At 45.6% G+C, this 15,227-nt stretch overlaps 1 protein-coding gene across 1 annotated transcript in view; it reads left to right on the forward strand.

Annotated features, from left to right (window-relative positions):
* COL4A5 (collagen type IV alpha 5 chain) overlaps positions 1 to 15,227 on the forward strand; it is a 589,146-nt gene that overhangs the window by 288,792 nt on the left and 285,127 nt on the right. Inside the window, exons 23-25 of the mRNA XM_085608164.1 lie at positions 7,545 to 7,597; positions 7,758 to 7,946; positions 10,923 to 11,091. Of these exons, the coding sequence (XP_085464290.1) occupies positions 7,545 to 7,597; positions 7,758 to 7,946; positions 10,923 to 11,091 (411 nt within the window). The remainder of the gene's footprint in view (positions 1 to 7,544; positions 7,598 to 7,757; positions 7,947 to 10,922; positions 11,092 to 15,227) is intronic.

A 15,227-nucleotide genomic window follows, 5' to 3' on the forward strand; every position in this document is an offset into this window, starting at 1 on the left:
ATACACACATTCACTAAGTGTAAATTATTGTCTTCAAGTTAATGAGGAATCAAAGGTGGGTCCAAGAGTACTAAAGCATCTGTGTGCAAGCATGAACATGTTTCACCCCAACCACCATGAATACTGATACTGCTGCTAAATCAATGCACAGCGTCTGAATCCAGAAAACATTCACACTGCACAACCAAATGGTTACTTATCTGTTTTTGCAGCTTGAAGAATTTTCTGGATTCACATTTGAGTCGCCCACCTCACCGAGAAATGAGGTGTGTTGCAAACAAAATATGGACGGGAAAAAATATGAACCCATATGAAAGAGCAGGAAGCCTAAGTAACATATGAGCAAAGATCGCCAGCAAAAAAACAAAGAAAGAATCTGAAGATGGCAATCCTGCTCAGGGGCTTCTGGATCATATGTCTGATGTAACGAGGGAACAGACATACCACCTAATGGGGACCAACAACACCCAAATAAATTAAATAGAAAAAGAACGAAAAGAGAAGTATTCTGAACGGAACGACTAGATGGTAGAATAATGCACACAATGTGAATACAGAAAATTGTTTCAAGCGGCAAAACTACACGTGTAAGTAACTAACCATTTCAAAATATGTGCTTGCTGCCACAGTGGTCCACTATTTGAACCAGTGCCAACATACAGCAGGACCATTCTTTCTTTAGGTTGAACAGTTGTCCTTGTTGACGATGGAACAATAGCAGCCAGTCAATGTGCTCTTACCATTTACCAAGCAATACAGAGCCCCTAAGGGAGTAATACCTTACATGTTCTGTATTTATTAATACATATGCAGAGAACTATTGCCAGAGTTCCACTGTTTATCAATTCGGCAAGTACTTAAATATAAAATATATGTTCGAGGCATGTGGGCTGCTGAATTCATATCTGTGCATAGATCGCCGCCTAGTGTTGGGTCCGGATGTTTGCACGTTGTTGTCCTGGAAGAGTCTTCGAAGTATCCTTGGATAGGTGACTCCTCCCCTGGACTACAGTGCGCATGGGCATCCTCTCCATCCTCAGATTGTTTTTTTCCGCCATTGGGTTCGGATGTGCTATCTTAGCTCAAGTTAGGAAAATATTTGGTCGAGGCCAAAAGGCCTTTAGTTCGCGTCGGTACTGTTTATCGATCGGGTTTCGATAGAATTTTGTTAGTTTACTAACTTTCAGCACCGACTTCTTTCGCATTTACCTGTCCATCGACTACTTCGACGATGGAATCCAGGACGCCATTCAAAAGGTGTCCGGTATGCAATGCGAAGTACCCACACATCGACGTCCATCCGGTGTGCAACAAATGCCTTTCGCCGGACCACGACGAATCGACATGCATGGCCTGTGCCCGGTTCCGTTCCAAGAAGACTCTAAGGAACCGAAGAGCGGCGAGACTCGAGGCGCGGCACGCGGCACCGGCCCCAACAGACATCTTCGACGAGGCCGACGTCGAGGAATTAGAAGTCATACCCCCCAGTCCCGTTTCCGAACACGACCCCGGATCGGACGAGGGCGACGAGTCATTCTTCCACAGAGGTGAAGACGACACCGAGGTAGGAGACGACGAGGAGGCCTTAGGGGCCGAAGAGAGTAGCTCCAATGATGAAAAAGGCCTACCTGTTCAAACCGAAGAAACACCAGCGCCACAGCCTTTGGCTCCGGTCGAGGGATCGCCTTCGGGCCTTACCCGAGACCCATCCCGTAGTTCTTCGGCCCCGCCCTCGGGCCCGGCCTCGGACGTTCAGCGGCAGCCATTGCTGCATAAGCCAGCTGGTTTCCCTACCACGAAACCGAAACCGAAAGCTGCTCCGGTTCATACGAAACCGAAACTGAAAGTGGCGCTGGTCGGATTGAGGCCTTCCACGCCTTCGACGCCAGCGCAACGCGTCGGCACCGACCGCACCAAGAGGGACTTCGGTGCCGAACTGGAATCGGGCGACATCGGAGTCGACAAACGGAAAAAGGCCATCGGCACCGAGAAACCTACTCGGCTACCGACGCCAACTACACCGAGGGCAATACCGCCTGCTTCGCCTCGCGTCGCTCCCTCGACGACGCCGAAGCCTCACGTATCGAGGACGTCGACGGTGATCTCCACACCTCGACTCGAGGACCCGCCGGCACCGAAAAAATCCACGCCCGGCTCTACGAACCTGCCCGGTGCCAAAGCCTCAAAGACGCCCCAAGTGCGGCCTGCTGCGACGCAAAGCAACAAAACCACGGCGGCCCTCAAAGACCCGTCGGGTTCCGGCCCGATCGGAGCTCCAGCAACCTTTACGGGGCCAGCCAACATTACCTTCGGCTTGCCTCCGTCAACAATCCCGAAGATGTTCCAACTCAGGACACGGGTTACCCAGACTCCGGTTCCACCGGACGAGACGTCTCCGTCACGTGTCATCGACGCCGACACTGGCAGGATGATTCTCCACGACCGAAGAATAACTTCGGAACCGCCATTGGACCCTTTCAGGATCCCACTAAAAAGGAAGCTACCTGTGGAATCAGAACCTCTCCTTTATGAACCGTTCCATTCCTCCTACCAGGATCCACACCGGTTCTCCCCCACACGCTCCGACACGGATGCATTGGAGGACTACATGGATGACCAAGCACCCTACCATGTAGACACAGACCCTGATGACCAGCAGGACCCTGATCAAACTTGGGGCGACCCTGCATACCCCAGTGCACCTCTCGATACACAGGACCCACAACTCTATGGGGCAAAAACATCTCCCACGGAGGATACTGCGGCGTTCAACGCTCTTATTGAACGTGCTGCAAATAACCATGGGGTACAGCTTCACTCAGATACCATCGAGGATGACTTTCTAATGGACACTTTTGCATCCTCAGAAAGACATGTAAAAACTCTGCCAATGCTGAAGGGGGTCCTCAAGCCAGCTAAGGACATTTTCAAGGAACCCACCAGGGCACGAGTGATAAACCCCAGGATTGATAAAAAATACAGATCCGCACCTGGGGATCCTACTTACATCAAAGGACAATTGCCACTCGACTCCATCGTCGTAGCGAATGCTCGCAAGAGGGCACACTCGCAAACGACAGGTGACGCTCCTCCCCCGGACAAAGAGTCCAAGGTGCTAGAGACCTCCGGCAAGCGGGTTGCCGCCCAGGCTGCCAACATATGGCGCATAGCCAACACTCAAGCGCTCCTCGCTCGCTACGATAGAGCGCACTATGACACCTTGGAGCAACTACTCCAACATCTCCCTGACCAGTTCAAAGAAGGTGCAGAAATTCTTATCAGAGAGGGACAGCTACTCACAAATGCTTCCATCAAATGTGCACTAGATGCTGCAGACACGGCTGCCAGGGCCATAAACACAAGCGTCATGCTGCGACGACATGCCTGGCTACGAATCTCAGGATTCAAGCCTGAGGTACAAAACAACATACTGAACCAGCCCGTCAACCCCGACTATTTATTCGGCCCAGAGGTTGACACCACCCTCGAAAAGATAAAAAAGGACACGGACACTGCAAAGTCCATGGGCGCCCTCCAAACTCAGTCCTTTCGGAGCGGCTCCTTTCGTCGCCCCGGAAACAAGGGGGCAGGTAGAGGACAGGGGTCACAACAGACGTATAACAAAGGCAATACACAGACCACCTACGATAAAAACACCCGAGGTGGATATCGTGGCTCCAGTACAAAGGGCAGAGGACGTGGCTACGGCAACACCAGGTCCTCCCCCAAGAACAAGCAGTGACGCCCTCTCCCTTCCTCCCGACCACACAACACCTGTCGGGGGAAGACTACAAAGGTTCCTGTCCACGTGGAACTCCATCACCACGGACAGGTGGGTCAAAGATATTGTAAAATACGGTTACTGTCTGGAGTTAACCTCCACTCCACCCACAATACCACCAAGAAACCGTCCTATGTCCTCAGAGCACTTAACGCTCTTACAGCAAGAGGTGCAAAGTATGCTTCTAAAAGGCGCCATAGAGGTCGTACCCGTCCACGAGCAGGGTACGGGGGTTTACTCCCTCTACTTTTTAATCCCAAAGAAGGACGGGTCGCTCAGGCCTATATTAGACCTGAGACCCCTGAACCAGTACATTCTTTCAGAGCACTTTCACATGCTCACCCTACAGCAAGTCCTTCCGCTTCTCAAGCAGGGAGACTTCCTAGCCTCACTGGACCTCAAGGATGCGTACTTTCACATACCCATCCACCCCTCACACAAAAAATACCTCAGGTTCACTGTTCAGGGGCAGCACTATCAGTTCAAAGTCCTTCCCTTCGGCGTGACAACAGCGCCCAGGGTTTTCACGAAGTGCCTAGCTACGGTGGCAGCACACTTACGGAGGCAGCATATACACGTCTACCCCTACCTAGACGACTGGCTCGTTCAAGCGAAGTCAGCCCAGCAATGTGCAAGCCACATGTCCCGCACCATTCACCTTCTTCACAGTCTGGGATTCTCACTAAATTACCCAAAGTCCCATCTCCAGCCCGCACACGTACAACAGTACCTAGGTGCGACTATAGACACTCTGGCGGCCACAGCTCAGCCAAATTTAGTGAGGATCAACAGCATACAACTGCTGATCTCCAAGTTCAAACCCAATCACTCGCTTCCAGCGCGAGTGTTTATGCAGTTGATAGGCATGATGGCCTCCTGCATCTTCATAGTCCCGCACGCGAGGTTACATATGCGCCCACTTCAGGAGTGCCTAGCACGTCAGTGGAATCAGGCTCAAGGACAGTTGAAAGACCTAGTGTTGGTGAGCGGTCGGGCATACAACTCTTTGCATTGGTGGAATCCACAAAACCTTTGCAAGGGCCGACCGTTCCAAGAGCCTGTTCCACAAATAGTACTGACAGCGGACGCGTCTCTCCAGGGATGGGGAGCTCATGTACTCCACTACACAGTGCAGGGACTATGGACTACACAACAAAAGAAGATGCACATCAACCTTCTGGAACTGATGGCAATCTTCCTGGCCATGAAGGCATTCAAAGTACATCTGTGCAACAAAGTCGTATTGATCCGGACGGACAACATGACTGCCATGTACTACATACAGAAGCAGGGAGGAACACACTCTCCACAGTTGTCTCATCTGGCTCAGAGCATGTGGAAGTGGGCCATTCAAAGGAACATGTTCCTCATGGCGGAACACCTCCCTGGCAAGGACAACCAGATGGCGGATCTGCTCAGCAGACACAGCCACCAGATGCACGAGTGGGAGTTACACCCATCAGTACTCCAACCGTACTTCCAGCAGTGGGGTCATCCAGAGATAGACCTATTCGCGACAAGCGAAAACGCAAAATGCCAAAGCTTCGCCGCCAGATTCCCACATCCGCAGTCGCAGGGCAATGCGATATGGATGAACTGGTCCGGCAGATTTGCGTACGCTTTTCCCCCAGCGCCGCTGATACCGCTGGTAGCTCGCAAACTACGACAACACTCCCTGACACTCGTCCTAGTTGCTCCCACGTGGGCACGCCAGCCGTGGTACACCACCTTCCTCGAACTTTCCGTGGTGCCGCATCAAAGGCTGCTGATCAAACCCGCGCATTTGACGCAGAACCATGGAGAGGTTCAGCACCCAGATCCGCAACAGCTGAACCTGGCGATCTGGCTCCTGAAGTCCTAGAGTTTGGCTATCTCAACCTGCCACCTGACTGTATGGACATCATCAAGGAGGCCAGGAGACCCACTACCAGGGCTTGCTATGCAGCCAAATGGAAAAGGTTCGTCATTTATTGCGGTAATAATGACATCAACCCGCTGGACGCATCCATCCACAACATCATCTGTTACCTCTTACACCTATACCGATGCAATCTGGCGTACACCTCTATACGTGTCCATTTGACCGCAATATCAGCCTATCTGCAAACCAGGCAGCACCTCTCTCTATTCAGAGTGCCTGCCATCAAAGCATTCTTGGAAGGGCTCAAACGAGTCATTCCACCTAGTCACCCACCGGCCCCAATGTGGAACCTCAACTTGGTCCTCACACGCCTGATGGGTCCACCCTTTGAACCTCTACACTCATGCGAGATTCAATTCCTTACCTGGAAAGTGGCCTTCCTAGTAGCGATCACTTCCCTCAGAAGAGTTAGTGAACTCCAGGCACTAACCGTTCAAGAGCCATTTATTCAGGTTCACGCCAACAGGGTCGTACTACGTACCAACCCCAAATTCATGCCCAAGGTAATATCGCAGTTCCACATGAATCAGACTATTGAACTGCCCGTTTTCTTCCAAAACCCACAAACTGTTGCAGAAAGGGCACTACATACACTAGATGTACGGAGGGCCCTCATGTACTACATCGACAGGACTAAACCATTCAGGAAGACAAAACAACTGTTCGTTGCCTTTGCCCCACACCACAAAGGTAACGCCATCTCCAAAGCAGGGATAGCCAGATGGATAGTTAAGTGTATTCAAATCTGTTATCAAAAGGCAAAACGCACATTAACTATTCCACCACGAGCCCACTCAACACGTAAGTTGGGGGCTTCCATGGCCTTCCTAGGAAATATTCCCCTGCATGATATATGCAGAGCAGCCACATGGTCCACTACACACACATTTACAAAACACTATTGTGTAGATGTGCAGTCAAAACAGCAGGCAGCTGTAGGTCAGGCTGTTCTCAAGACGCTTTTTCAGACCGCTGCAGCTGGCACGGGTAGCCGCCGCTAATAGAGGGCACTGCTATGTATTCTATGCACAGATATGAATTCAGCAGCCCACATGCCTCGAACTGAATATGCTACTTACCAGTATGCATCTGTTCTTGGCATGTAGGGCTGCTGACATTCATATCGCCCTCCCTCCTCCCCGGCGCCTGTCGCAGCTGCAGCTCTCAGAATTACTGCAAGCATGGTCATCACTTTCTGTATCTACTCCATCACTGCCACAATGGCGAAAAACAATCTGAGGATGGAGAGGATGCCCATGCGCACTGTAGTCCAGGGGAGGAGTCACCTATCCAAGGATACTTCGAAGACTCTTCCAGGACAACAACGTGCAAACATCCGGACCCAACACTAGGCGGCGATCTATGCACAGATATGAATGTCAGCAGCCCTACATGCCAAGAACAGATGCATACTGGTAAGTAGCATATTCAATCTCCGTAAGTCCTCTGTTCAAGGGGGAAGGATGGCACAGGACAGACATATCTTTTTTGTTGAAAGAGACCACCTTTGTGATTGTAAATAGCAGCTAACTTGTTTCAGCCAGACATTCTTCATCAGCTATATATGTTTCCAAATTCAACAACTAGGTTGTAGAAAAATGCACAGCATGGTAATCTAAAATAGTCTAAAGTAGAAAAACTATTGTTACAGGTAAGTAACTTGTTTCTTGTCTTCTCCATTTTTTATAATCATAATGCCACTTTTTTTTAAAATAATGATGAGCTTCTTCCGTTCGGATAAAACATAGGTGAGCTCTATTTTTAGATAGGACATTTCCACATTGTATAATGTTTCTAAAATGTGTGCCTTTGTCTTTCTGTCTGGCTCTTCTTCTTATCCAGGACAGAAAGGTGATCAAGGACTGCCCGGCCCAACTGGTCCTCCAGGATCAACAGTAAGAGCACTATATAGTTTCAGGTGTAGTTTATTGTGACTGTACAATGATTTCAACAATGTTCACTAGTAACTTGCCACATTAGTTTGACTAAAATAGGATGGTTTCATAAAAATACAGCACATGTATTATTTATCCTTCTTTATCCTTCGTCCATCAGGGTCTTCCGGGAAGACAAGGGCTCCCTGGTACACCTGGCACAAAAGGTGACCCTGGAGATTCATTTGGTGTTGGAATAAAAGGAGACAAAGGTGACCCTGGTTTTCCAGGACCTCCAGGTAACCCTGGCTTGGAAGGAAGTCCTGGACGAGATGGCCTTCCAGGCCTTCTAGGTCCAAAAGGTGAACCTGTAAGTGTGTTTTTTTTATCATTTATTTTTTAAAACTATGATTATAAGGGTGAATGCTGTGGAATATTACCTTATTATACAGTTATAACTTTTTAAAACAATCGCCATGCACCTATTATAGCCAACTGCAAATGGCTGCTAAAATATTTGGACCCAGAAGCCATGATAAGATACAATAAGATATAATTATACCAATCCAAATAATATTACATATATACATAAATAGATGTTTTCCATTCAGGAGGATCGCCTGTTTCGATTACTGTTGGCATGCATACCAACATTATGGTTCCTGCACCAGATCAAATAATTTACAATAAAATACTCTTGAACAGCCACATTTCAGATGTTTTATGATTGCCAATTAAGTTGTTGATGTCTTTCATGTATCAGGGAGAGATGATTTCTGTATATCATTTACCATACTGTCAAGTTTGTCTGTGGCAGAGATTGTATGGTAAAGAAGCTGGACCAGGTATTTAGGAAACCAAGTGGGTCCCTTAATTAAATTACATTTTTTAAAGGTCTGCTGACAGAATATCAATGTTTTACTATCACTTGCCAAAATATTGTGACAAAAATATCAATAACCAAAATATTGTGAAAGTAAGTATGTATCAATATACATACTTACTTTCACAATATTTTGGTTATTGATATTTTGAATGATTACGCTAAATAAATGTGGAATTAAGAAAAGTTATTCTATACTTACCTGTGTAAATTTATCTTTATGATGTTCTGGTTGTAAGGATTTGTTCCACAATATTTGGATAAGTTGATATTTGTATCCATAATATTCTAACATGCAACCTTTGTGAATTGGTATTTTCCTTTTTTAAAGGATGCCATGCATATGAGTTAATGGTTACCTGGTAGCAGTGTGATGCAGTTCAAACGTAGAGGGTTCTAAACGTATCCCTACTCCAAGTTCTTTTTTCAAAATTTGAACACAGCATAACAAACTTTTGATTTGAATTTTGCTAAAAGTAATTTGCTGTGAGCAAAAATATCCTTCAAAATATCCACAGATATACCACCAACACTGGTGAATTGGGTGAAGTACACAAACTACTCAGCTTAATAAATTTCAAATGTTGTGTACTTCCCTAGTAAAAGTTTAATCTTGAACACCAATGAAAATACTTTTTCTGTCGTCTTAAATTGATGTTGGAACAAATACATGATTTCAACCAAATTTATTATAAGAGACACATAGTTTTGCTAGTACACATCTAACTCCTTCCTACAGCGGTTAAGATGCATTTATGTATTTTGTCATCAACATGTTTCGGATCACAAAGTGCTTTGTGCAGAAACCTAGCCAACAATATACTAGTTTGTTTGTTAGATACTTTAGTCTTAAATATTATATCTTTGATCTAATCAAACAAAGATTTCTTGCTTCATTGAATGCATATTTGTAAGCAATCATGGATTACCTCTCTGAATGTGAAGGCCAAACCTGCAAGTTATTGGCTTTTATTTAGCTCTATTCTTTTGGTGTAATTTCTGGAAAAATACTGCTTACAATAAAACAGTCATCAAGCTGAGGAGTAAGAGTGTTTTGTAGCAGACTGGTAGCACACACATTTACTATTCTCACATGCTCTGCATTATTCTGCAATCTAGTTACTAGGTCTAGAAACCTTTCTCCAATATAGTAAAGTTTGTCATTTTGGGCAATGGCCACAGGTAGAGCCATTATGTTTCCGGTTACATGGTGGTTCTCCATCTGAATACTATCAGCAGTTTGATTTCTATGCTAGCAACACATAATTTTCATCTCGCTTGACTGATTAGTCTAGGCTGATTTCACCAGATTAAACAGTGACAGGGTATAAAGGAGGGAGTGTAGTTTTGGATGTGCCTTAGTGGAGAGAAAACAAACATATCCTCATAGCTCATCTATTCCCGTAGTACCCAACTGTTAATGTTAATTTAAAACCTATTCACCGCTCCTGAAAATCAAGACTTTGTGAGTTGCTGTTGAACCATGAAAGGACACTTAACTACAAGTCATCATAATTATTGCATTAAGTTTCTGTACGAGTTTCAGCCATTTTGAGACGACTGGAAGAATTCTGGCCAATAATCTACAACATTAACATCTTAAATTTAAGTCTTTTAAAGAAAATATTAAATGGCCTAGAATGTTTCAGAATGGCACACTTGATCATATCTGTCATTCATTGGGAACTATATACATGGCACCTTAATATTCAATGCCCTTAAATAGTTGAAAAACTCAACTCATCTGAGTGCTCCTCACAGGACACTCTATCAGCCTCAGAAGCTAATGTGGCAGATCCCATGCTTTAACATGTTACCAGTTGGAGGCAGAATATTTTCTGAATGCCTAACTGTGGTGTCAGAGGCCCTTCAAATTACCCGATCCATCAGCATTTACCAGACTATAACCCTTAGTGATACTTTTGGAGTTGTTTGCAGAAGTAAAAATATGAGCATAGTGTTGAGTGATTTGCTTAATCGGGCAGTTATCCATTTCATTTCTCATCTGGCTGCTTAAAATTTACCATTGCCACACTGGCTGCAGGACCAATATGCAGCTCATTGCTTAGAGTCAATAAAAATATGACAGAAACGTTTGATAGGCATTGCAGATATACTGACAACAGTACCTTGACTACCTCGAGGCCCATCTAGTTCAAGTCTTAAGATCCATCTGCAGATGCAAATATCTGGAGATACTTAGTCTGTTATTTTTTCCCTCAGTTGTCATATTTTGCACATGAAAGTTTTAATTTAGGTATAAAAAGTAGAATTACATTTTGTGCATCTGTTATTATACAAGGATTCTCTGTGACATATAGGTACATTGATTGCATTTCATATGTGTCATAGGCTTGAATGATTGTTTTAAGGTTAAAACTTTCTTGGGTAAAAATAATTCACCCAATAAGCTATTTTGATTTATTGCAGTATGTTGTAAAGAAATTGTATGTCTTTTTGAAGGGTGGGTTTTCATCGAAAGGAGAGCGAGGTTTTCCAGGTGATTCAGGACTGCCGGGACTTCCTGGTGACCGAGGCCCAGCAGGCAATCCTGGCTTCGGACCACAGGGTCCACCCGGTGAGCGAGGTGTCCAAGGTGTATCTGGTCTTGAAGGTCCTAGAGGAGTCCCAGGTTAGTTGATTTAAAATATTTGTATTACAACAGCTTAGGTATATTTAATGGGTTTTGTTTTTATGTGTCAGTAAAAAGCAAATATGTCAATCCTTGTTTGCTATATTCTTCCCTGGAGAAGCTTGCTCCAGGCCATTTGCTGATGTATTTCTTCTGACTGTGTAGCTTTTTAATGGTCACTCCACAGATGTTCAGTATATAAGAAAGGTCTTGGTGGCTTCTGGTTCTCAGACTCTACCTTAGTCCATGCACGATACCTCCAAGTAAATTCTCCCTCGAATCTCATTTGGTTATGAGAAGTCTAGCTAAATGGTTTCATGAAAAGCACTCTTGCATTAGTATCTTGAGAGAGGAAATGTATTTGGCATGAACTTAAAAGTCCCTGTACATAACTGCAAGAATTACTGCTTGGGATCTGATTTGAGGGTCAATCCCATTTTGTACAAAATAAGCTAATGGAGGTAGAGGTTTTGCAGCGTGAGTCGTTTCTGGCTACACATGCTGTACATTATTCCTCCATTTAGTCATTGGGTCCAGAATTGTATCCTTTTAGTCATTTCTCTCAGTTTTTTGATTTGTTGTGTGCATTATTGAGTTGTTGACAATTAGGTACCGAGTTTCTCCTTAAATGACATGCGACATACGCCTAGAAACTCTTTGTCGTGGCCACCATCTTCAGATTCTTTTTTCTGCTGATGTGTCTCGAAGCACAGTCAAGGACTCCAGAGTCATATGAGAGAAGACAGACGTTTTCATTGAAAGATTCTAGGATACACCAATGGTCAAAGGATTTTTTTAAATGGTCTACAAATAGACTTCGAAAGAGGAGCATTAAAGCACAGAGCAAAGTGAATAACATTGAGTTTTTTTCAAAACAGAGACATTGGCCATGTGAATCGGGTAATGATCAAGGGGTATAAAGCATATCCCATTTCGATTTTGCCTTAAATGTCACAGCAAATTCGTACAGAAGGACAACCACTGCAAGTGCAAACTTTGCCTCCTAAAGGGTCACAAGTCGGTGTGATGCGCAGCACGTGCTGAGTTCCAGCAGAAGACCTTCAAAGCAAGAGAAAAGCAGAAGTGTGCACACCACGCCATTGTGCAGTCCAAGCACAAGTAGGAGTCGCTCAAAGAACTGGGTTTGTCGAGTGGCGACAAAACCCACTAAGATACTGAAGTGGAGCAAGCGGATTGCTCCAACTCTGAAGAAATTGTTGAAACCAACAAAAATGGGATGCCACTTCAAGAAAAGCCAGTTAAGACTCCAAGGGGCGAGTCTAAATCTTTGGACTCAAAGAACGCAAAACCAGCCATAGTGCCAAAAACCTTGCTGATCAATGGGAGACAGAAGCCAAAGAGCCCCATGGGTTGAGATATAAAGACACCTTAGGAGGCAAGCCCTTTGAACTGGCCTCAATACCGAAAGGTGATCCTGAGCATGGGAGAGAAAATGAGAAACGGTGCTGTGAAAGGGGATCCAGGTGCCGAAGAGAAAGCCTGAGATGGTCAATATTGATCAAAAGGCCTTCGATGTTGAAAGTAAGAAGCAGCATCTTGAGACCAAAATGGAGGCCTTAATGAAGCTGAAGCCTTGGTTCGATGATTTCCTTAAATCCTAGTGAATTCCTCAAAAGCAATTGAAAGACAAGGACTTTGTAGCGTTGGAAACTTCTGCAATACCACAACCACGGAAAGAGTTTGAAAAGGAATTCTTCAAGTATCAAGAAGAGACTGTGGAGGGCCAAGATGAGCAGGAATACTCCCAGGCAGCAGAAGCTACAGAAGAATGTCAGGAAGCTCTATAGTGACTGACCCGAAGGGGAGACTCTTACCGATCCAGACTTTTACCCTCTGATAATATTACATTCTACAGGGACCGCATAAAAGAGACATTTATGTTGTCCAACTTGAAGAGTAGCAGCCAGAGTCACTTTTCCCACTTCAAACACTCTTGCCCAAAAGAGGTATCATGCTCAGTGACATAGGGACACCTATGGTCCTCTTCTCTTCAGGGGCTACGGGTGTAGAAGTGTCTTTAGGCATCAGGTTTTCCTTACCGGGAGCAGTCATGGTGGAGGGGTCTTGTATGCAGAGGCTGCAGGCGACGTCAGAGAGTTCACTGGGGGTGAAACCACAGTGGACTCAATCTCTGGAGGGCTGGCGAACCATGATTACACCTTTTCATACTTCAGCTCAGGCTTGGAGCGATGGGTGCAGTGCTGTCTTCAGGTTTCTGCAGTCACAAAATCCTCTCAGGAGTCCTGTGGTGCCTGCAGGATACAGGGAAGCAGGTTTGCTACTTGGGAGTTCTTGGTTCCTGGGTGAAGTGCTCACACAAGGAGATGCTGGACGAAGTGCAGAATCTATCCAGACACTCACCTCCAGTCACAGATCGGAGTTGAATCCATCATTGTTCTTTAGCTCACTTCGTCACCCCAGTTCAGACCCAGCCATAAGCAAATCAGTCTTGACCCTGTTCCTCATAGGAACAACCCAGCCCGAACGGCCAAGCCAGGTCTTCCCTCGACCGGAAACAAGCATCCTGGGACCGGTTTCGGGGAAACACCCCTCATCAGCCAGGCTAGCTTGAATTCAGTGGCAAAATGTGCAAGAGACCAATGTCTGGGCATGCTCTGCCAACATAGGCGAACAAAGCAGGTCAACATGTGGGAGAGGGTGTGAACAACCTCCACCCAAGCAGGCTTTTTTTCTGACCTCCTGAGGGGGGTCAGAAACGTGTCTCCGTGGCAGACTACCGTGAACCAGTCAGTGAGCACACCAGTGGCTGGTAGGTTTTCTGGGGGCACCTCTACGGTGCCCTCCATATGCATGTATTAATAACTCTGACACTGGCATGTGGGTTCATTAATACGAGATGCTTGATACCAAACATCAATACTTCCAGTGAAGCTATCATGTAACTGGGAAACCCGTTTTCATCAGTGGCCAGCACATGTACTCAAATCGCTTCAACTGTAATATCTAGTAATAGAACTAGACATCACACGCATATCTTTCTCATGCAGATATGTCCTCACATAAAATATAATGCACCCTGCCTGCTGTAGGGGTGACTTACATATATTAGATGCAGTGACTTTGGCATGACGCGCAGGAGTGTGTCATGTCGTGTTTTCACTCATGGTTTGCACCATGTGACACAGCCTGTGTGGAAACTGTAAGTGGGTCCCTTTGGGTGGCATAAGATATGGTGCTGCTCGTAGGACTCTATTAGTACCCCTGCCCTAGATACCTGGAGTACCATTCACTAGGGACTTACAGGGGTGCTAAGATCCTTTGCCAATTGTAGTACAATTAGACAACAGCTTGTTTAGGAAGGAGCACTGGCAATGAAGTCCAGTTAGCAGGCCTCAGTGCACTGGAGGAGTCGAAAACCAGCACCTAGTAGCTAAACAAAAGGGGACAAAAAATGTATTAGGGGTAACAGCAACAAAAGTCCAGTTCTCTACAAATGTGGTCTGCATTCATACATTGGCATAAGAGGAAAGAACCTAGTAAGGCTTGGACACAGGACACTACAGTAGTCTGGTACCTAAGACACCTACTAGACAAGAACATTTTCTGCATTTCACTCAAGGTATACTTGGAAGCCATAATATGATACACCAGAGAAGTAGTTGGGAGAAGCTTCTTCACCAAACCTGTCATCCAAAAATTCCTGGAAGAAGCTGAGCGAATAGCACTTCCAACAGCCATGTAGAACCTTAAGCTGGTGCAGACACAACCCATTAAGCCACCCTTTGAACCTATCCATAACGTAGAACGTAGGCATTTAACGTTAAAATTCTTGATTGCCATCCCGTCTCTATGAAAACTTAGTGAACAACGCAGGAGCCTTACCTGTAAATACACAAGCATTGGGTGGTAATGAGAGCTTAACCCAAAGTGGTATCACATTTGTGGGTAAACCAAGCCATACACATGCATGCGTTCTTCCGCCAGCGTCAAACACAAGCAGAGAGGGTCCTGCATACACTGGATGCTAGAAAGACATATATATATTACAGTAAACAAATCTATTCAGAAAGGGGAACTAATTCTTCATCTCATTTACACAGAAAAGTAATGGCTCCCCTTTCACAAAAGGAACAATTGCAGGATGGATAGTACAG

The sequence above is a fragment of the Triturus cristatus genome, chromosome 5_2, assembly GCF_964204655.1.
Source record: "Triturus cristatus chromosome 5_2, aTriCri1.1, whole genome shotgun sequence".
Classification (NCBI taxonomy): Eukaryota; Metazoa; Chordata; class Amphibia; order Caudata; family Salamandridae; genus Triturus; species Triturus cristatus.